Source organism: Acartia tonsa, chromosome 3 (assembly GCF_053477335.1).
Source record: "Acartia tonsa isolate MP-2025a chromosome 3, ASM5347733v1, whole genome shotgun sequence".
NCBI lineage: Eukaryota > Metazoa > Arthropoda > Copepoda > Calanoida > Acartiidae > Acartia > Acartia tonsa.
The window spans coordinates 30,002,066-30,025,590 of record NC_137262.1 but is presented as its reverse complement, the minus strand read 5'-3'; the positions used below and the strand labels follow the sequence as shown (position 1 = coordinate 30,025,590).

Genomic DNA, 23,525 nt, shown 5'->3' with positions numbered 1-23,525 from the left:
GATATTTTTTGTGTAAATATTCAAATACCACTAAGTATCATTACTCAGTATGTCTGTCTTTTGTGCACCCTTTTTGCTTTCATTTGATTTGCCTTTTATTTTTTTAATTCAAGAGCTTCTATAGTTATGGATTTTGTAATCCTTATTTATCTGTTAAATGTTAGTAGCGAAGTCAATAAATTTAAATTTAAAAAGTTTTACTTTCTGTCTTAAGTGCTCTGAAATAAATAAAATTACTGTAGGAGAAATGTTTATTTTCCCTTCTGCTATTTAATATAGAAGGTTTAATTTTTTGGAAAGCAATGCACTTCTCTACGCCTATAGCTAAAATATTTGTTTTAAATTTCATTTTTTATCACGATTATAATGGAACATTTGCAAAATTCATTTTCCGCTGTTATTTAGTAGCGAATCTCATTTATAATTCAAAATGTCTGTCCATTAGTCTGTTGGCTAGGATTAGGGGAAAATGTGATTTTCTCATTTACTAATCAATGAAAAATTGTGTAAATATTCCCAACATAGCTTGCCAGTATGGACCTCATTTATTGGTCAGTTTGAAAAGGGATTGTATAATATTAATGATCTATTTCTTGTTAAAAGCAAAACTTTTCTACATTGGGGGTTGGTCTGTCCATCCGATTATCCCTAACAGAAAGTTCTGATTGTTAATTTAGGCATATTAGAATTGTCCTATTGAATTCAAACTCGACAATAAAATTTTTGGAACTGTTATGTCCTTCAATGAAGTCAAAGTCAAAATCTTTATTTTTTTCCATAGCTTTACATAGCTGCTCTATGACGTTAGTATGTCCAAATAAAATATCTTGTATTTAAGCTATTTAATGATATATTTACTCAAATCTTATTTTACACAGAAATTCAATATGTACTTCCCCCCCCCTTCTCTCTCTCTATCCCCCCGTTCTCTCTCACTCTCTCTCTCTCTCACTCTCTATCCCCTAATTCTCTCTCGTTCTCTTTCTTTCTTTTTCTCTCTATCCCCCCCGTTCTCTCTCTCTCTCTCTCTCTCTCTGTCCCCCTGTTCTCTCTCTATATATATCCCCCCGTTCTCTCTCTCTCTCTCTTTTTTCTCTATCCCCTCGTTCTCTCTCTCTCTCTCTCTCTCTCTATCGACCCGTTCTCTCTCTTTCTTTTAAAAATATTAAGTTGCACATAAATTTCGACTTTAACGTCTTATTTTATAATATCTGTTTAACTGATTTATTCAGTAATTTTTTGTTTTATCTATATTTAATGTAACAATACACGATATAACGTTTTGCTTCATTTTTTAACATCTTTTAAAGAATATACACCTAATATTTTTCATTTCAAATTTTCGTCCTGAAAGGGTTAAAATGTTTAGTTTAATATCAGACCACATTACGGGAGTGTCGCACGAATCAATTTATATTAAAACTAAGTTTTCTTAGATTTACATTATTATAAATTTAAATTTTCTGTGTTATGAATAGAAATCCAATACTTCAATGTTATTCAAATAGCAACATGAATTAAAAAAAACTGAATTAATGATGCTAAAAGTAGAATAATGGGTCTTATCGTTCTGGTCAATGAGAATTTAATAGGGATTATTGGAGCACTATGAGTTTTTAACATTCTTTACTTGGAGAATTCGAGCTTGATTATAGACGTTTATTTCCTATATAGATCTGTCATGGATCTTGATGCAATGCAGCAGCCCGTTTTGTACATGTTAAAAATTAGAAGATTTCATTAAATAAAAGTAATCGCAAATATACTTAGTAAATAAGGTTCTTAAGGATAAAAAAGTTTTTTTTAATTTATTTTGACTTTAATTCAATTTAAGCTATCATTTGTCATGCTCATTATTTTTATGATACCCTGTATTTGTATGATGTTCATTAAAGACTTATGCAATGTTGACACATACAAATTCCAAATACAGGACACAACAGCTGGTGTCTAGAGATGTTTTATATCAAAGAATTACAGTAGTATGTATATTTTCAAATCAATGCCAGAGTAATGTGACAAAACCTTGACAGAACGACTTTATGAATCTGAATGAGTTGGTATATAATCAAAATTTCTATAAATCATACGTGTGTATTTGTCGTTCCAACTAGCATCGTTTATTTTATTTGGTGTTAATTTAAACTATTAAAAATAAAATTTGGAAGATTTAAGACTAATTGAAAGAGATACTTTGATTTAAAGATAGCTCGGTTAGGTATTGGTTATTTACCGATATGGTTACCGAAAGGTTTAAAAGAAATCACTCTAAAAAAAATCCCCCCCCCCCTTCCAATTTTGTTTTATTTCTTAAACTAAAATTTATCGTAATGTTGTGGGGATCAACTCCCCCCCAAAGTTCCCATAGATGCTTCTAGGGGCATAGCCGTTTAAGTGTAATATTGTGAGGACATCTTATTGACGTGGTTGTATGATTTAGGACGTGCTGAATAATCAAAACACTATGGGTCAAGCCATGACTATATACAAATTGTTAGAAAATAACCAAATTTTGTTTTTTTAACAAAAAACTGCATTTCAATCTTTATAATACCATATAAAACATTGTTATCGCTGAACCAATTGGGTTCTTCTTAGTTTACCAAAATTTTAAACTATTTTCTTGAGGGGAAAAAATGCTTTCCTATAAAAAAATCTGTTTTTCAACCAAAAAATTAATATAAATGTTGGTTGAAGCCATGAGTATTGAGTAAATATAAGTGTATATAACCTTTTATTTTCTACTAACCCTTGATTTTATAATCCTTGAGATACAAGCATGGTTACACGTATCTTTAGGGGTTTTCTCAAAACTTGGGGCAACTACATTTTACTTACATAAATTTAAAGAGTGAAATCAAATTTATTTTATGCCATTAAACTATGGATAAAGCGTAGTTTATTATAAGCTATCGGCTGCAAAAATTACCTTTCACATAAAATAAAAAAAAAGCTTTTAATTATTGCCATTATGTAGTTGTTAGAATGTTTAGGCATAAGTTTCCAAATAATTTTATATAGTTAGGGCATTCTAGTAGACGCTAGAAGAGTGAGCTTAAATTAATTCACCTGTGATAAGTAAATTCATAATTTTTTTTCCATTTATCCAACTTTTCTAACCTGTATTCAAGAAGCTTTGCCCCTAGGCTTTAGGTTATTAGGACCTACAGAATTCTAAAAATATATAAATATTTCCTGAAAAGCACAAACTACCACTTATTATATAGTTAGCTTTGGACAATATCCTTTCGAGTTACCTGAGCATTCTAAAATTGCTCTAATGTTATAGAATATAAGAATATACCGCCTCGATAATTTGCTAGCTCCGAGCTAAAGTCATGTCGAGACACATGCCAATCATTAGCCAATATATGCTCACACACACACAAATTAACCTATATGAGTACGCACATACACAAACACACACATAAATTAACCAATATAAGCACACACACACACACACAAACACGCAAACTAGCAATACCAATATATGCAAACAAATTTAAATCACATACATAGAAAATTGTAAAAAAAACAAGCATTAAGATTATTAAATTTCTCTTAAAGTACCTGTTAAGAGATACTAAATTTTAAATTTGCTTAAAATATATAAAGAAAACATACTTAATTGAGCAGGATATTGTAGAAATCTTAAATTATATTAATAATTATATTACAAATCTTTAATTGTATAATGTAAATTGTTTCATTTATAGTAAAGCATAAGCAATATACTTGAAATTTATAAAACCAAATCAAATGGGTTAAATGGAAACAAGGATGACAACATCCATAAGTAGCGAAGCACAAAAAATCGTCGATTGGAATACGTAGATTTAAAAGGTTTTTACTAAAATCAAGAATAGATTTATTGGATAAAATAAACATGAAACCTTGTTTTATTTTGCATGATGACGATGGTCAAATGGTAAATTATATTAAAGATGCTCATAACAATGGGAAAAATTATTTTGATACAGATATCCCATAAAAGTTTGAAAATTGCATCAAAATATACAAAGATATGGGGAAATATGTAAAACATATAAAAATAGCCAAAAACCTGATAAAAGGCAGTCTGGCCGTCATGGTTGTTTTATTAAAACGACAAAAAATTTAATTTTTAAATCCTTAACTTAAAAAATTTGGAAAATCGGACCATATACACTGAAGATATGGAAAAAAGTGTTAAATATATAAAAATAGCCTAAAACCTGCTAAAAAGGCAGTCTGGCCATCATGGTTATTTTGTTTAAAAGACGGGAAATTTAATTTTGATATATATAACTGAAAAATTTTGAAAATCGGACTATAAACACTGAAGATATGGAGAAAAATGTTAAATATATAAAAAAAAACAGCCTAAAACCTGCTAAAAAGGCAGTCTGGCCGTCATGGTTGTTTTCTTTAAAAGGCGGAAAATTTAATTTTGATATCTATAACTGAAAAAATTTTGAAAATCGGACCATAAACACTGAAGATATGGAGAAAAATGTGAAAAATATAAAAATAGCCTAAAACCTGCTGAAAAGGCAGCCTGGCCTTCATGGTTGTTCCTTTAAACGACGGGAAATTTAATTTTGATATCTGTAACTGAAAAAATTTTGAAAATCGGACCATAAACACTGAAGATATGGAGAAAAATGTAAAAAATATAAAAATAGCCTAAAACCTGCTAAAAATCGGTCCGAACGCCAATGATGTTTTATAGTCAATTGTGCTCCTTAATGATGGGAATGTTGTCAAAAAATTTCAGCATTCTATCTTTTATAGGAGCTGAGTAAATCCCATTTCCCCCATAGCGTTACGGACTGACGGACTGACGGACTGACGGACTGACTGACGGACTGACTGACTGACGGACGGACAAAGTGAATTATAGAGTAGCTTCGCTACTAAAAAATGTCAATGATTGAACAATTTTGTAGCAATAATGTTGATTGAATATGTGGGTATGCCCTGACCTGAGTCAATAGTGATTGACAATTAGAAAAGATGTATGACCAAGGAGATGCTTGCCGGGTACGGGGAAGAGTTGGCTTATAAGTGTTTTCATAAAACATCCAGATTTGCTAAAAAACAAGATTATGTGCTGAAATTTATGGGGCTTAGCTATTTGAAGAAACACGATGAACAGTTCTTAGAAGTGAAGCTACTCTATAGTTGGGGTTCCTCTACCTTTCCCTAAAAGATCTCATAAATGTCTTTGTTTTTCATACAAAGATGCATAATTTTTTTAGGGGGTAAAAATCTGGATAGTGGGTGTAATTTACCTTGATAGGGTAAAATAGAACGTGAAAAGCGCTAAAATAATAAATAGGAGAGGCAAAAATTCTTACTACTTTATACAATGGGATACAAGGCATCTAAGTTACCTAAAGACTGTATATAAAATCTTTAGCATGTAATTAGGGACACCAATCAATGCATAATTGGTGAAAAGTGAGTGAAGGAATAAAGGGGGAGTGGGATAAGAATGTCTCCTAGACTCTTATTAGCATATTTCAACAGGACATTGTTAGGATGCTAGCATCTACCTATTTATCTATAAATGTCTGTGTGTCTACTAATCTATCTATCTATCTAAAGGGAGAAGGATGAGAATGTCTCCTAAACTCTTATTAGCATATTTCTACAGGACATTGTTAGGATTAGCATCGATCTTTCTAACTATCTATCTGTATATCAATCTGTCTATCTATCTATCTAAATATATGTCTGTCTAATTATCCATCTTTGAAATTTTTCTTTCTATCTACCTATCTTTCTATAATGTCTGTAAATTTCTGTTTATCTCTCTGTCAGTCTCTCCAGTGCATATTTTTTTTTTGATGTCCATCTTTCTTTCTATCTAGCAATCTATCTACACATATGTCGTTCTATTATTTATCACATAAATAAATTGCTAAACATCTATTCTACATATATCTATCTATCCGTCTGTCTGTCAATCTATCAGTTTATCTTTCTGTCTATCTGTCTTTTTCTCATTAGAATAGATTTTTATTTAAATCTCTATCAGCATTACTTGTCAACTGTCTATCTATTAACTTGAAACTAAAACATACAATATTTGTTAACTATCTTTCTATATATCTATTCTATATAAATCTATTTATTTTGTTTTTGGAATTCTGATGTTTGAAAGGTATAATCTTATGTTAATGTAAGACAGGACTAAACACAGTATTTATCAGGTATGAAGTTTTTTGATTATCAGTTCCCCAATGAATTAATTTCAATCATGGAATTTTGTATTATTATCAGTTATGGTTCCTTATGTATTTCATTTTTTTGGGTGTTTTATAGTTATTTATCACATCGTATTATAGACAGCTTTGCACTGATATTAAAATTAAAAATTATATGATTAAAATCAATTTTGTCCAAGTGGCCGAAGGCCCAGGCTATCAAAAAGTATTAGTTTTATGATTTTAATTTAATATTCGTAAAAAATTGTCTGTATTACGATGCTATATATGATTACTCAGTATGGCTGAAAACCGGTTATAATCCAGCGGATGTTAATCGATTTCTAAGCCATACTGAAAAATTGTTAAATACCTTGAATTTTCATTTAAATCCTGTGTCACGTGCGAAAACCATTTGGAAATTTTACAATAAAAGACTAATAGTTATTTCATGCATTAAAATATTTACATAGAATTTAGAACCTTATGCCTATTATAAACAAGGATGATAACATCCATTAAAGCAAAGCCCAATACAGAATGTATAAAAATATGTTTTAAGAATTAATTATAGAGAATCTTCTCATATTTTTTTTATTGATCGTCTTAGGAGTCAATATTTAAAATTTTTTGAAATTATATCTAAGTTGACTGTTATTAGAATCAGTTTAAACTCAATAGCACAATTCTATCATACGTAAATAAATTTACGTTGAATGCTATCCGTACGGACGGACGTAAGGACGTACGAAAGTAAAAATAGACCGACCCTTATTTTACATTTGAAAATCCAATAAAAGAAGCATAATGAAAATTGAATAGTTTACTACATGAATTGACGTAAAGACCCAATTCGTAGAAAAGTTTAGGTTTTAATGTTTAATGTATTCAGAAATTATTATTGAACACTTTGGAGGTGATTTTAGAAAATAATGCGTATATCATTAATCTTTGAATAATCAATTTTCGGCAAAATTCAAAAGAAAATTGAAAATTTTAATATCATATGCAGGCGTGATTTTAACATATTTTTTCTTTCGGTAGATTTTTATTATTCTTCCAACTTCCAAGTATGGCTTCAAAACCGACTAATATCCGCTGGATTAGATTCAGCCATACTGAAAAATCAAGAATAGAATAGTATTGCGGACAATTTTCCACGAACACTAAAATAAAAATCTTATTAAAACCGAACGCCCGGGATAACAAAACTGGTTTTAATTTTATGATTTTTCATTATTTCCGCTGAAAGTTTTCTATAATACGATGCGATAAAAAAAAACTATTTTAGTTTTAATTTTATGCTCTTGACTGGCATGACAGGATAACTTGAATGTAGTCATTTACCCCCTCGTGATCTTATGGGTGACTAGACCCGACACAAACCAATCTGTCCCGATTTTGTATCACTTTGAAAAGTGCGATACCAGTTACGTCATATACGTTTCGGGAAAGAAAAAGGGAAGGGGGGAAGAAAATCTCTTCAAAAGAGATGGGAGAAAAGGGAAGAGATTTTCTTCCCCCTTTCCCTTTTTATATGACGTCACAGGAATCGCACTTTTCAAAAGTGATACAAAATCGGGACAGATTGGGTTGTGTCACTACCCAGGACGGAATTAATACCATAAAAAAACCTAGTTTTTACCACTTTTACGGTAAAATTTTACCAGCCTATACGATTTAAAAGGTGGTAAAATTTTACCGTAATCGTGGTAAAAACACTTTTAGTGGTACTCCGAGACGCTTTTTACCATCGATTTTTACCACAATTATCGGTAAAATTTTACCAGATTTCCGGTAAAATATTACCATTTTAGGACGCAAATTTATACCAGATTTTGACCAATTTTTACCACTTTTTTGGTAAAATTTACCAGAAATTTGCGGTAAATTTTACCAAAAAAGTGGTAAAACTGTTCAACACCTGGTAATATTTTTGCCCTAAACTGGTAAAATTTTACCAGAAATAGGGTAAATATGGTAAAAATTTACCAATAATTGTGGTAAAAACGGGTGGTAAAAATCACGAGAAAGTGGTAAAAAACGACCTTAATTATAGAAAAACCTCGCTTGTACACAAAACGCAAAAATAAAAAAAAAAATTGTTTTCATTATTAACTTTATTGATTGAAACACTTAAACATATTTTTTTACATAATGATTTACATAGGTACGATAGCGCGATACTATATAGGTATATATTCACAGAAATTTTCTTAATTAGTCTATAATTCTAGACGTGGTTTAAATGACCAAATATTACATAGTTTTACAGATAATATAACTGCATGTTTAATCGGTTTAAGCTGAGAAATTAACACAAATATACATAGGTTTTAATTGCTGAGATCTGGATTCTAATTGTACTTTATACTAGAACATTTTTATACAAGAAAAATATATTACGAAGTTACTTTCCATTATTAAATTTTCAAAAATTTTGCTATATAGGAATAGCGGTTTCAAATATAATATTATATGAATATTTTCATCGTCAGAACAAAACTGTCAAACTGTCATATAGATTAATGTACGTACAAATTAAAGGTGGTTAAACATATTTTTGACTCAAGATATCTTGATATATATCACTTTTTTATCACAAATAGTTTATATATGATCTGACTGGAAGGACTATTATACATCAGCTTACTTTTGTCCTTCTTTTCTTTGTTTTTGCCTCTTGTGAAAGAAGACGCGGCAGTCTGGGCACATATAGGTGCATTCGATGAGTCTCGTGTTCAATGGCAGCTCGCTTCGGGGACTGCGTCCATGGGCGCAGGTCTTGATTTTCCCCGGTGTTGCACTTCTTTTGCGCCTACTCAGTTTTGATGCTGGCGTGATTGTAGGAGGGGGTGGTTCAAACATCTCCTGCTCATCATCTGACACCCCATACACTGAAATTAAAATATTTTTTAAAATTACTTTTTTTTACAAAAAAATACTTCAATTTTACAATAGTTTTTTTTTCTAGCCTAACCTAACCTAGTGTATTAATAGAAAGAGTAATATTTCTAGTTTTAACCTAGCCTAGCCTAGCCTAGCCTAGCCTAGCCTAGCCTATTCTAACCTAACCTAACCTAACCTAACCTAACCTAACCTAACCTAACCTAACCTAACCTAACCTAACCTAACCTAACCTAACCTAGTGTAATAATACAATGTAGTACAGAAATGTTTCACTATATGCTTTGGGCACAGTCGCTAGTATAAATATTGTACTATACCTGGGCTTTTTGGTCCTGGATTCTTTATGTTCTCATAAATTATATCAAAATCCGGTTGGTCTTTCATCCTGAAATTAAACAATCTATACTACAAAGTAAAACGATTTTTGTTTGTATGTAGCGAAGGATCTTGTTAACCGCTGAACCGATCGGGTTCTTCTCATAGGTACCGGCAAGGGAAGGGAGTGGCAAAAGAAACTTTAAGGATATACTTCATATTAGAGGGTTTAGCGTACAGAAAAATCATTTACAACACAGTCGCCAGGATAAAGTAGTAAAAACAATTTTTTAAAAATCTTACTTTGCTGGTGTTTCCATAACAGTGACTTCCTTAACCTCGTTCTCATCCGAATTTTCTGGAGAGCCAGCTGCAGCTGTTTTGTTCCTGAATTAAACAATATATATATAATAATCTATTTAAATTAAGTAGTTAACTTTTTGGTTCCACATTTACCCCTTCCACCTTACCCAGCTAGAGGCGTACTTGCTAGTACTCGCTTTTAATAAATAAAGGAACACGTTGAATTTGTCTTTACAGAAAAATCATTTACAACACTGTCGCCCGGATAAAGTATGAAAAAATAATATTAAAAATATCTTACTTTGCTTCTCCTTCCATAACAGAGGCTTGTCCGACCTTCTGGTCATCCTTTTGTGCCGCCGGACATTTCTCGGATTGCTCCCTGAATTAAGCAATCATATTATTATTAAATAGTAAACTTTTTATGGTCCACATTTACCACTCCCACCTTACCCCTAGAGGCATACTTGCTATAGTTTTGTAATATATTAAGGTGAATTTGTCTGTACCGAAAAATCATTTACAACACAGTCGCCCGGATAAAGTATGAAAAAAGATTATTAAAAGAAACTAGTGGCTACGCCCCTAGAAACCTCTAGGGGCACTTAAGGTTGGAAGGGGAAAAATCTACATCTTCCCATTTTCAATTTCAGTTTCAGAAGAGTAAAAATATTTTTTGGGGGAGGGGGTGAAGACACCCTGCACAAAAATAGTTTAAAACCTTTCTAGGACCTATAAGAAGCTTCACTTTAAAGGAGAACAATATCGGTTTAGCGGTTATCCTTTGGGACAGACAAAAAACGCTTACTACTTTATATAACAGGATATCTTACTTTGCTTCTCCTTCCATAACAGAGGCTTGTCCGACCTTCTGGTCATCCTTTTGTGCCGCCGGACATTTCTCGGATTGCTCCCTGAATTAAGCAATCATATTATTATTAAATAGTAAACTTTTTATGGTCCACATTTACCACTCCCACCTTACCCCTAGAGGCATACTTCCTATAGTTTTGTAATATATAAAGGTGAATTTGTCTGTACCGAAAAATCATTTACAACACAGTCGCCCGGATAAAGTATGAAAAAAGATTATTAAAAGAAACTAGTGGCTACGCCCCTAGAAACCTCTAGGGGCACTTAAGGTTGGAAGGGGAAAAATCAACATCTTCCCATTTTCAATTTCAGTTTCAGAAGAGTAAAAATATTTTTTGGGGAAGGGGGTGAAGACACCCTGCACAAAAATAGTTTAAAACCTTTCTAGGACCTATAAGAAGCTTCACTTTAAAGGAGAACAATATCGGTTTAGCGGTTATCCTTTGGGACAGACAAAAAACGCTTACTACTTTATATAACAGGATATCTTACTTTGCTTCTCCTTCCATAACAGAGGCTTGTCCGACCTTCTGGTCATCCTTTTGTGCCGCCGGACATTTCTCGGATTGCTCCCTGAATTAAGCAATCATATTATTATTAAATAGTAAACTTTTTATGGTCCACATTTACCACTCCCACCTTACCCCTAGAGGCATACTTCCTATAGTTTTGTAATATATAAAGGTGAATTTGTCTGTACCGAAAAATCATTTACAACACAGTCGCCCGGATAAAGTATGAAAAAAGATTATTAAAAGAAACTAGTGGCTACGCCCCTAGAAACCTCTAGGGGCACTTAAGGTTGGAAGGGGAAAAATCAACATCTTCCCATTTTCAATTTCAGTTTCAGAAGAGTAAAAATATTTTTTGGGGAAGGGGGTGAAGACACCCTGCACAAAAATAGTTTAAAACCTTTCCAGGACCTATAAGAAGCTTCACTTTAAAGGAGAACAATATCGGTTTAGCGGTTATCCTTCGGGACAAACAAAAAACGCTTACTACTTTATATAATAGGATATCTTACTTTGCTTCTCCTTCCATAACAGAGGCTTGTCCGACCTTCTGGTCATCCTTTTGTGCCGCCGGACATCTCTTGGATTGCTCCCTGAATTAAGCAATCATATTATAATTAAATAGTAAACTTTTTTTTTGGTCCACATTTACCCCTCCCACCTTACCCCTAGAGGCATACTTGCTAGTTTTGTAATATATAAAGGTGAATTTGTCTGTACCGAAAAATCATTTACAACACAGTCGCCCGGATTAAATACCAAAAAAAGAAGTGAAAAAAATTTCTTACTTTGTTTGTGTTTCCAAACAAGCGATCTCCTCTTCCAAAGAAGCAATTTTTTGCTTTGCTGCCCTAAGGTCTTGTTTTATTTTCTGCATTGTCTCCCATCCATCGTCGTCCCTGAAAAATAAAAAAAAATAATACTAAAGTAACAGGATGTCCGTGTTTATGTACCGAAGGATCTCGATAACCACTGAACAGATCGGGTTCTTCTCATAGGTACCGGCAAGGGAAGGGAGTGGCAAAAGAAACTTTAAGAGATATACTTCATATTAGAGGGTTTAGCGTAGCTGCTAATTTGAAATATCAGGGGTGTATATCCTATATGGGATCCCCTGTTCAGGTGGTGGGGGGAAAATAACTAAAATATGTGTGGTAGGACCAAAAATTTTAGTTCTTTCAATATTTCTCCATTTCCGTCCCTACTTGGTGAGATAAAAATAGGTGGGAAAAAAATACAAAATTTTGTACCACGGGAACAAAATAAATCTTGTGCGTAATGTACACCCCTGAATGAAACTATAATTATTCGCCATAACAATAATGTTTATCCTACTCTTTTCAATCCGGCTACTACCACCTTCCGAACAGAAATAGAATGGTAACAAAAATAAATAAACTTACGTAGTGCAATCCAAAGTTAGGTTCAAATCTTCTGTATCAGACGATTTAGGAGGGGTATCAGGCAGGTCATCCAGCTTAGCAGGCAGCTCAGGCTCAGACACACTCATTTCGTTCTTCTGTTTTTCGCTATCACTGAAATATATAAATATATATTATATATCCCAGGTAATCGGACCTTTGCCCAAAGAAGTAATTACCAAAAAATATGTAATATGTATTTATGTAATTATGTTGTGATGGATTGTCGAATCCGATTCGATGAATGGTTACCAAAATATAGCTAGGGACGGACGGACGGACAGACAGACAGACAGACATCATTCTACTTCGTTTTATACATATTAAAATATTACTCACCCACTTGTGGTTTCCGGCTTCTGTTCTTCGTGCTGTTCGTCTCTCTCTAAGTCGGCTGCTGCTGTGGCTGTCATGTCGGACATTCTATATTAAATTTGAAAAGAAACAAATTATCACTGGTATTAAATTTTCATTAATAAATGTCCAAAAAACTGACGTAGGGAATTTTAATATAATAGGGTGGCCAGCAAGATCACATATTGGTATATCTTATATTGTAAACAAGTATATAGACAAATTTAACATTTACAAAAAGTTTATACAAATTTGAAACGTTCTCTTTTTTAATTACAGCACATAAACATTACGCATTTTACCATGGAAATCTACCACCGTATTAATTAAAACATTCCCTACGATAACTGTCATATATATAATATTTTTATACAAAATTAAACAAATATATAAAATTAACAAAAGCTAGTTCTGAATACTTTTTTTCCTTAGTTTAGGGGGTAAACTACAACTGCTATATACTGAATTACAAAAAATCGCGACAGATTATACAACAAAAAATTTTCAGTTTAAGCTCTTAACTTTAAGCTCATTAAACTTAATTGGTGGAAAGGGGTAGTTTCACAAAATGCATTTGAACTTAATTTTGTGAATTGCATATTTTTCTTTGTTAAGATGGTAAAAGTACGTGGTAGAAAATTTAACTTTCTTCAAATTTATGCCATATAAATAGAGTTTAAACACATTTAAACAGGTTCAAATATACGGTTCACTAAATTAACTTCAAATGCATTTTGGGAAAAGACTCCTTTCTAGATATTATAAAAAAAAATTGAAGATGAAACTTATGAAATCAAAAAAAATTACATATAAATATATATATACGTAAAGTCCTGGAATTATTGGGATTGACTGCGACCTATAATCAGGTCTTCGTCTTGTTCTTCGTCTTGTTCTTCGTCTTGTTCTTCGTCTTGTTCTTCGTCTTGTTCTTCGTCTTGTTCTTCGTTTTCAGACGAAAGTTCCGACGGATAATACTTGTCTCCATTCTGCCAGGGATGTATATTCTACATGGATCGGATGTATAATATTTTTTCCAAGTCTGCTCAGGGATGTATATTATATTTCATTAAATATAAATAGATGGAGGTAAGAAAAAAAGGTAATAATTAAGAAAACTGAAAACATTTGTAAATTTTAAAAATTTTTAGCCGTGGACAAACAATATTTCTTGTGCAGAATATACACCCCTTTCCCGAATCAGCTGTAATGTAGCTGCCAAAGATACCGTAATTGTTTATGTTTTGAGAACATTGTTGAGAACTTGCTCTCTGTGGTGGTCTGGAGCTTGATCTTTTCTTCTTCTCTAACTCATCATCTTCAGGCCTGTGTCCCTGTTCCCACAATCTTTGCTTCTTCATGTTGTCCTTTACTCGTTTGTTGGCATCTCTTCTTGTCCGAGCCTCACCACGCTGGCCGAAATCGGGCAAATGTGTATTTGTTCTGTTCAACATTTGCTGCAGCTTAATTTGGTTAGGTTGCTCACTGAGTTGACTATTACTACAACCTTGCTCTGGACTGAGTTGACTATAACTATAACTACAACCTGGTTCTGGGTTTACGTCTTCATCAGGATTTGATGTGCCTGCGCTTTCAGCATATTCCCGGCTTGAATTAATTTGTGCTGTGCTCGTGCTTGCTCTGCTCTGGTTTCTGTACAACACCGCATCAATTTGATTCGTTGATGGAAATGTTGTTTGTTTTCTGGGACGTTTAGGAGCTTCTTTGGTAGGCTTTGGCTTTTGGGCCACTTTTGCTTTTGGCCTGCGTTCTTCTTCTTCTTCTTCACTACTACTACTACTGCCAGTTCCAGTGTCTGGGTCTGATTGATGACCTTCATCTGTATCATCACTCTCTGGTGCTTCTTCTTTGATGTCAGAAAGTAATTCACCTTCTTCTCCATCTTTTTTCCACTTTGCTTTTTCTCCTACAAAGAAATAAAAAATGTTAAAGCAAATGTACATAATTGTAGCTTCAATATTATTTCCATACCTATATGAACATTAGTTACTATTAATCAGATTCAAATGAAAACAAGCAATATTTTTTACCCTATATTAATATGCCAATCAAAGATAAAAGGGGGAATTTTGCATTGGCAGTTGCTTTATAGGGGTACAATATGGAACTGTGAAGAAACGGCGTCGCCACCGCCGAGAACCGCCAATAAAAGCCCCAAAAAAGTGTCACTTTCGCCCACCCCCCCCCCCCCATTTATTACATTAAGACCTGTAACTTACCGTCAATGTTGATGAGTTCTAAAATTTCCATTTGGTTGTATATAGAAACATTTGAGCCTACTGCAACAACCTCATAATGACCCGTGTGGTTGTGAATTATAATGCCAAGTTTGGGTAATATTATTCCACATGGATGTATCCGAATTTCCTTACTTGCATTGCCGTCATTCTTGCCCTCATTGTCCTCAACCTCCACAATTTCGTCACTCTGGTTTCCGTCATCTTCGTTATCCACCTCGAATGATGGTTCATTGTCCAGCTGTAAACTTTTCTTGGTTTTTGCTTCGGCTTCCAATGCGGTTTGCCTTCGCTCCCGGTTCTTTGGAATGATCGCCACATCATCTAAATAATTATTATAGTCATTATTTCAAATAGTATAAATGTTACCCAACCCCCCCCCCCCCCCCTCCAAGGAAATAGCTTAAAATCACCGCAGGACCAATACACAGAAGAGTAGAATCCGATCTCCAGGATACAATTAATACCATAAAAAACCTAGTTTTTACCACTTTTATGGTAAAATTTTACCAGCCTATACGATTTAAAAGGTGGTAAAATTTTACCGTAACCTCGATCGATTCAGTGGTTACTGAGATCTTAAGCTTCTGACGGCCGGACAGACATTAAGCTACTTAGTATTATAGATAGCGGCTGCGCCCATACAAATTTTAGCCTAAAACCCTGTCAGGGCCTGTACGAAGTTTCCCTTAAAACAAAATTAATCCACAGGGTTTTTATCTAAGACTACTTCTCAACTAAAATATTAATAAACTTAAATTTAGGTGATACAGTTCCTACGTTTTTCAAACTATAAATAACAATACCTTCGGCATCCTCATCATTCTCATCACTGCTGCTTTCCTCCACGACACTTGTTGCCTTTCCAGTCACCTGTCTCTCGTTACTGTTGCCTGTAAATAATTAATTTATACATTAATTTTATACGTTTCCAAACAAAAAGCAAGTACTGAAAACATTTTTTCCACCCCCCCACCCCCCCTACTTGGTTGAAAAAAAAATTTTAAAAGGAAATGTGTTGTAGGAGGGATAGAATAAATAAATCATAGAGTTCTTTAAATATTTTTCAATTTTCCCCCTACTTGGTGAAAAAAAACTAGGGGGGGGGGGGGAAGAAAAATTTAAAAAAAATTAGTAGCAGAGGAAAAAAAATCTTGTGCAGTATATACACAATACGAGGAAAGATAAAACTTATAAATAATAATTAATGTTCAACAAATATGTACCTGTGATTGAATTATTTCGTCCATAAAATTCTTTCTGTCTTTGCAGTGGTGGAAAGTTTGGTGGTTGTTCATCATCTTGCATTGGGACTGTATCATCAAGATTTCCCACATTTTGGCCCTCATCGTCTGTTTCAGAAATAATTATCTTCTTCGACTTTTTCGAGCCCTTTCCATGCTTCTTCCTTTTGGAGCTTGTGATGTTTTTAAATACATTTACTTTGGGTTTATTATTGGACTGGCTGTTGACAATTGGATCTTCATATAACCTACGTGGCTTTACTGGGTGCTTTACTGGTTCTGGAGTTACTGCTGGATTCTCCGCGGGTAGTATGCGTAAGTCATTCCCAATCTGATCATCATTTGAATTCATTTCAACGTCGTCGCCTCCGTCATCAATTACAAGCTCCTCACCATTGTTGCTTTCTTCATCAGCAATGTTTTCCATACCATTTTCTTCAACAGCATTGCCTTCAGCTTCATTGTCTTCAACAGCATTGCCTCCATTGTCTTCACCATCAGTGGATACATCAGCAGTGGAATCATCAGCAGTGGAATCATCAGCAGTGCAATCATCAGCAGTGGATTCATCAGCAGCATTCATCTTTCTATTTTTTGAAATTCTAGTTGCTTTCTCACTGGCATTGTGAATCTTTGTCTGTTCTTCACTCATTTCTGGTTTCAAATTGGTTGTGGCGTACGAATAATACATTACAGCTCTTTGTATAACCTTCTTATTACTATGGACTGTCTTGAAAAATTGCTTGGGGTTCTTTGCCATGTCTGCATAATTTTTGATCTGAAATGAATTTCTCGACCCGTCATTGTTTATTCTCAAGTAAATCGGGTTCTTTCCTTGAACTTCGTGGGGTAAGCAACCCATTGAGTGGGCACCTAACATGTGGTAAAATTTCTTGTCTTCGGCTGTAACACCTGGTGTTGAAGTTGTGATTGTCTTCGGTTTAACACGCCGCTTAATTCTTTGTATCTCTGCAGGGGCCAGATAAAATTCACACATCTGTAAGGCTGATCGTTTCTGTGCCTTTTCCTTCTTGTCTTTCTTGTCTTTCTTGTCTTTCTTGTCTTTCTTGCCTTTCTTATTGCTTGTCTCCTTCCTTGGCTTGATTTCAAAAACCGGTTCATACTTGTAGTTTGGGGTTGACAATGCGCGTTCTTGTTTTCGCGTTACCATCCCTCGAAATAGCCTCCAGCAGACAGGATCCTCATTAGCAAGCATATAATCTTCGGCCCTCTTCTTATTTTCACAAAAACCAGTCGCGTCCTCTTGAAAAGTGTGTTCGAAATTGCGCAAGAACCTAGATAAAAAAAGGGTTTATATCAAAACAGTCTCAATATATAACATATAACATATATCAAGAAAAGATGAACTAAAAGTCTTGCCACATAAAAAAATACATGGTACAAAATTGAAATTCTTTGAAACATATGCCATAGAAATGTAGTTTAACAATTTAACAAGAATACAATATGCAGTTAACATTTCGTGAAACTACTTTTTTAACTAAAGAACATTGAAATGCATTTTGTAAAACTACCACTTTCACATTTAATAGACGCGGAATAGATGCGATAAATAATTGAATTACCTACAAGCTTGTATGTGGTTCCTCACTAGAAAAAGGTCGCTTGCAGACACATAGGTTCCTGTTCTCCACAAATTTGGTGGGATAGCTTCATGTAGGTACGTCTCGTTAAGCACTAACTTACAATGATCCAAGAAACGTTCCACTGAAATAATAATGAAATTTTCAATTAACTCTGCATAGGTACATGTTTATTATTGTACCAGGGGTGTATATTCTGCACAAGATTTATTTTCACAAATAAAATATATATATAAAAAGATTATTGTACATGGTCACCTGCTAGCAAGAATAGGAATGCCCCTTTTATTCGGTTTATTTCCCTTGCCCCCACCTCCCTTCTCCCTGTTTTAAACGTTTTCTCATCATGTCAAATTTACGAAATAATATTTACTTACCAGTTTCGTCATCAATAACTTCCGGAGCAGTCCAAAAGGCAGCTGTGATGCGGGCGTCAAAGGTGAACTGCTCGAACACGACATACAAAAAGGTTATGATGTCTCGGCATACTTTCAGTAAGGTTTGCCAGCCTATATCCACTTTCCGTGAATCTTCGAAATTTTTGATGAAAAAGATAATTTCTTCTCTTCTCATATAACCATCTTTTTCCAAGGGGTCATGGTTCTTTATTCTTTCTCTGTAAAAATCTGGTGAGAAAATCTGGTCCACGACAACATCCTGATTCTCACTAGGCCCTTTATTCGCCTCCTCCTCATCAAGCTCATCCACATTGGTCAGTCTTCTTAGATCAGTCACCAAGGTTTCCACAATTTGGCCGGTTTTCTTCATTTCTGTTTTCAGGGTTTTAGTATTTTCAGCCATATCTCTTGATACACTGTCTTGCAGGTCTTTGATTTCATTCTTCACTAACTCATGGTTTGTGGACGTTTTGTTTACCAAGTTTCTGATGGACGCATTAATGGGCTCTAGTTGATTTTTCATTTGTGAGGTCAAGAAAGTACGTAGCTGCTGAAATTGGTTCTGAATTTGGTTCATAACGGCCCCGGTGAACAAATCCTTAAAATGAAACTTATTAAACCACATATTTTCAAGTCTTGGTATTTTAAAAACTACGTGGTAGAAAAGAAGACTATCCACAAACAAGAGCAAGTGATCCTAAGCATCTCCATCATTTTTGGACTTTGACAAACAAAAAAACTTGGTAAAATTTGACCAACTTTTTGGTAAAAATTGACAAGGTAAATTTTTAGGCTAAGTCCAGATTTTTGGACTTTGACCAAAAAATCAACTTGGTAAAATTTGACCAACTTGTTTGTAAAAATTTACAAGGTAAATTTTTATTGGTCAATGTTTACCAAAAATTTAGTCAAATCTTACAAGTTATTTTTTCCAGGCTAAGTCGATATATATCCTAAATAATTGTAATTTGTATCCTCTGGATGACAAAATGAAATAAAAATAATACCTCGCTTTCTTCCATCTCACCAGAAGGGCCAGATGATCCCTGGGGTCGTGATGACTGGGACTGGGATCGTGATGATGTTGCAGGAGGAACTACAACTCTCGCGGTCCGTTGACTCGCGGAGTGGTGCCGTGCCCGTGGAGATGGAGGTGGGGTAATATTTATTGGCCTCATTGGAGATGTTGTGGTTCTATTTGTGTTCTAAAAATAATATAGATAATTATTGTAAAGCATTACTTACCGAGGATTATAGTTTTAAACAACACCGGCATTATCCTAATTTTTTTCTTCTATTTTTTAAAACTTTACCCTCCCCCCCCCCCCTCTCCCGACAAAATGACTGTGTTAGGTTAGGCTAGGTTAAGTTATATGGTTAGAGGGACCCAATTTGTTCAACGGTTAACGAGATTTGTTGGTACAAACCCACAAACAGACATCATGTTAGTAAGTTTAGTTTAACAACAAAACACCAACAAACCAAAAACCGATAACAATAAAACTTAAAACCCTACCTTTGCTGTTGTACCTTTGCCACCTCCAGTAGATTTGTTGCTTCCAGTTTTGGCACTTGGAGCTTTGGCACTGACACCTCTGGCACTTCCATTAGGTTTGCCACCTCCAGTAGGCTTGTTGTTCTAAAACAAGAAATAATTGTTGTATTTACAATGCATAAAAAGATATTAGATAGCAGTGGCTACGCCCCTAGAATTTTAATTACTAATATCAAATGTTAAACACACTGTGGAAAATTAATAAATAATTATACTTGGTCAATAATCTTTTGTGGTCTGTTAAGCATGAACCGATAAGGTTTTCCTTTCGATCCGGTAACATGCGAATTTATAAGTTTTTTGAGCGAAGGGTAGCAGCAATTTGTACAATAGTAAATTAGGCCTTAAATATAATTTTTACCTTTACAGAACTAGCACTCTTTCCAGTCCTCGTCATTTTGGGATCTAGCTTGATCAATTGCCAGTCGAAATTACGCTGTTGGATCCAGGTCGTTGGCATGGGCAATTTGCATAGTTTTAAATCTGAAATGTGTAGACAGAAATTAAAATTTTATGTAAAATTAAATTAAATTGCAAACATGTACTCTTTCAAATTACAGACTAGACTTATAACACTTTAACTTCATACCCATCGATGGCCAAAAAGGTAGGGTTTTGCTAAATTTAGTTGAAATGCCTTTTTTAAAATTAGCTATAAAAAATAATTTTAATGAAAAAAATATTTTAAAGTACATTTCACATAAATTCCAAATAAAGAGGGAAGGGCCTTCAGTTGAATTTTACAACATTTTACATACATATTATAACAAAAGGGGGGGGGGGGGGGGAAAGTGACACTTTTTGAAACCAAAACTAAAAGTCAAAGGAACTGAACTAAAGAAACAGTTACAGATCTGTCATTTTGCATGGCAGTTGTTTTATAAGGGTACAATATGGAACTTTTAGTTTTGGTTTCAAAAAGTGTCATTTCCCCCCCCCCCCTTCTCTGCTTTCAATGTACAAAATTAAATTCCGATAGGAATTACGATGGAGACATCTTGATGCAACAGGTGTACGGAGATATGTGCTACTCTGTACTTCAGTAGGTTGGAGGCTAGTTGTGTTGGAGGATGGCTATAGTCTTCGGGATCGTCAGTCTTGCCTACTCCTAATACCATGGGTGTATATTTTCAGTGTTTAAAACCATAAAACTTAATTCATATTTCCTAGACCCCCCCTTTACCACACTCTCCTCCTGGCATGATAAGAGAATTACAAATAAATTGTGGTAGGTTAAAAAGGAATTAGATGAAATGTATAGTTCATGAAATATTTCTATACAACAATTAATCATGTGCAAAATATACACCCCTACCTATTATTCTGGAATCTTCAGGAAAGGTGTATGCCGGAAAAAATGTCCTCACTTTGTGGACCAACCATACTGTTTTATCACGACGGCAGTCTGGGACAAAGTAGAGGTCTTGGCAGTCTGTATAGAATTGATTACTTTCGAACTTTCGTTTGTTGGCATTCCTTTTTCCCCTGACAGCCAGCTTTTCATTTATGTACGGTTTCACTGTGTGAAATATCAACAATCTAAATATGTCATTTATGTCATTAATGGCTGTTAAACGGAAAGGTATGTTGCTGGTGAAATCGTTATAGCTTAAGTGTTTGATCAGCAATACACGGAAAGAAAGTTATGTTACATTTTTAAAAATTACATTAAAATTTGTAAAGAGTGGGGGGGGGGGGGAGAAGTGACACTTCTTGAAACCAAAACTAAAAGTCAAAGGAACTCAACTAAAAAAAAATAGTATTACCTGTTTGAAACCTCTTTAAGGCCAAAATTATATCCTCGGATGTAAGTTGATATCACATGATTGGCACTTTCGAAAGCATAACAACTGAACGCCATGGATGGTCCAAATCGGCGGACATGTTCCGGCATATGGTAAAGCATGTGAGTATTGTAACTCAAGCACGATTCGCCGTACATCTCCGCCAATTTTGAGTTCAGGACCATTATCATGGTCTTGAGCTCAGCCACACGTTCAGTTGTTATATGCTCTTCGAGACTGCGCAATATGTGGAATAAAAACTTGCATATCAGACGTTGTTCATCTTTAAGATTTGCCAACTGGAAAAAAAAAACATTGTAATAATTTAAGGGAAAACTAGCTCTTTCGCCCCTAGCCTCTAGGGGCTTCGCCCTATATACTTATTGGAAGTCCACCCTCCTCAATAGAAATATATATATAATATAGCACACGTGCGCAAATTTAAAAAGAATGTTATTGCTATACAATATAATGAAACTGAAATAAGCTTTAAATTCTAAAAAGATTATAATATGGTAAAAACCTACCTCTGCATAAAATATCATATGGTAAAAGCCCAGTACTTTGAATTCAGAACTTTTCAAATTGAGGGCTAGCTTCTTCTCTGTCAGGCGCATGATGGACGTACGGGGAACGCGATCAAAATCGCCAACAAGCTTCAATTGATCGTTGATTTCATCTATAATTGGAGTTACTGCAGTTCATGGTAAAATATGGGTGATAAGGAGAAAATTTTCAAAATTTAAGTTCTTTAAACTTTTCAAACTAACACTCTTTTAAGCGGCATAACAAGGCGTACAAATAATGTGTAATAGACATAAATCTAAAAATGCAGAATTTTATCGCAGTGCCGAGAAATGCGCGAAGAAAACACCTATTTTACGCGTCTTTTCTTTAGTCAAATGCAGTACATCCCTGTAATTCTCTCCATTTGAACTAAGTCTTCTTCTTCCAATTCTGGATAACTATTACGTCCTTTCTTCAGGTACGTCATCACTTTCTTTACATAGCCCAGGTGCAACGCGTGCATCGGATCACTGGGGGTATCTTGTATTAAATCCAAGCTCGGGTCAAGCTCAGAAAAACTGGTTTTCATGTTCTGATTATTTTCCTCTAACTTGCGGAATTTCTCGTCAGACCTCGGCGTACCCATATTTTGACTGTCACTGGGGTAAAATACATTCATTGATTCGAACAATACCAAGTTCTTTTGACGGAGATAAGTCTGTGAAAAAGTCATCCCTGGAAGGTCACAGTGTGGGCATCCATTTTTTGATCCATGGCCAAGAATGCCGAATACATCGGCTCTCGCAACGGCATCGTGGATGATGGTTCTACATTGAAAGGTATGTCCAGGTAATCCTTCTTGAATTAGTTTGTTGATGAATCGGGTAACATTATCCAGAAAGTTGTAACTGTAGGGACGCCTCCTCGTCTTCTCAAATATGCTGACTGGCAATATAACACTGAAATCCTTGTTGAAGAATAACCTGAAATAATAAAGAAGAATTAATAATAATAGCATTTAATACCTTAGACTTAAAATTGTAGTCACTGATTTATAAAACGTAAAGGCTGGTAAAATTTTACCGTAAAAGTGGTAAAAACTAGGTTTACTTATGGTATTAATTAAGTCCTGGTATACAGTAAGACAGATTTTTATATATGTATGCAATAGAAAAAAGTATCAATTGTAAACTTAGTTTTCTTTCTTATTTGTTTATTGAATGGTTTCCTAAACTTTGGCTTTAAAAATCTGGGCTGTCAATTGATGTAAAACAAATATTTTGATATCCTTTGAAA

The 23,525-nt window shown here is 34.2% G+C and overlaps 4 protein-coding genes across 4 annotated transcripts; all 4 read right to left on the bottom strand.

Annotated features, from left to right (window-relative positions):
* Positions 1 to 7,800: 7,800 nt before the first annotated feature.
* On the bottom strand, positions 7,801 to 13,965 carry LOC145313875 (uncharacterized). The gene is made up of 6 exons (XM_080153526.1): positions 12,865 to 13,965; positions 12,508 to 12,639; positions 11,893 to 12,003; positions 9,720 to 11,697; positions 9,419 to 9,486; positions 7,801 to 9,088 (listed from the first exon to the last, which is right to left on the bottom strand). Exons 1-4 carry the CDS (start codon positions 12,945 to 12,947, stop codon positions 11,613 to 11,615), a joined length of 411 nt encoding a protein of 136 aa, XP_080009652.1. The 5' UTR covers positions 12,948 to 13,965; the 3' UTR covers positions 7,801 to 9,088; positions 9,419 to 9,486; positions 9,720 to 11,612.
* Positions 13,966 to 13,988: 23 nt separating this feature from the next.
* Positions 13,989 to 18,058, bottom strand: LOC145314828 (uncharacterized). The gene is made up of 5 exons (XM_080154909.1): positions 18,018 to 18,058; positions 16,364 to 17,676; positions 15,944 to 16,030; positions 15,120 to 15,461; positions 13,989 to 14,806 (listed from the first exon to the last, which is right to left on the bottom strand). Exons 1-5 carry the CDS (start codon positions 18,056 to 18,058, stop codon positions 13,989 to 13,991), a joined length of 2,601 nt encoding a protein of 866 aa, XP_080011035.1.
* Positions 18,059 to 18,337: 279 nt separating this feature from the next.
* On the bottom strand, positions 18,338 to 20,707 carry LOC145313873 (uncharacterized). Its single transcript, XM_080153523.1, has 2 exons — positions 19,391 to 20,707; positions 18,338 to 18,981 (listed from the first exon to the last, which is right to left on the bottom strand). The coding sequence occupies exons 1-2, from the start codon at positions 19,559 to 19,561 to the stop codon at positions 18,355 to 18,357; spliced, it is 798 nt and encodes a 265-aa protein (XP_080009649.1). The 5' UTR covers positions 19,562 to 20,707; the 3' UTR covers positions 18,338 to 18,354.
* A 6-nt stretch (positions 20,708 to 20,713) lies between these two features.
* Positions 20,714 to 22,325, bottom strand: LOC145313874 (uncharacterized). Its single transcript, XM_080153524.1, has 3 exons — positions 21,705 to 22,325; positions 21,254 to 21,477; positions 20,714 to 21,046 (listed from the first exon to the last, which is right to left on the bottom strand). Exons 1-3 carry the CDS (start codon positions 21,911 to 21,913, stop codon positions 20,904 to 20,906), a joined length of 576 nt encoding a protein of 191 aa, XP_080009650.1. The 5' UTR covers positions 21,914 to 22,325; the 3' UTR covers positions 20,714 to 20,903.
* Positions 22,326 to 23,525: the final 1,200 nt, after the last annotated feature.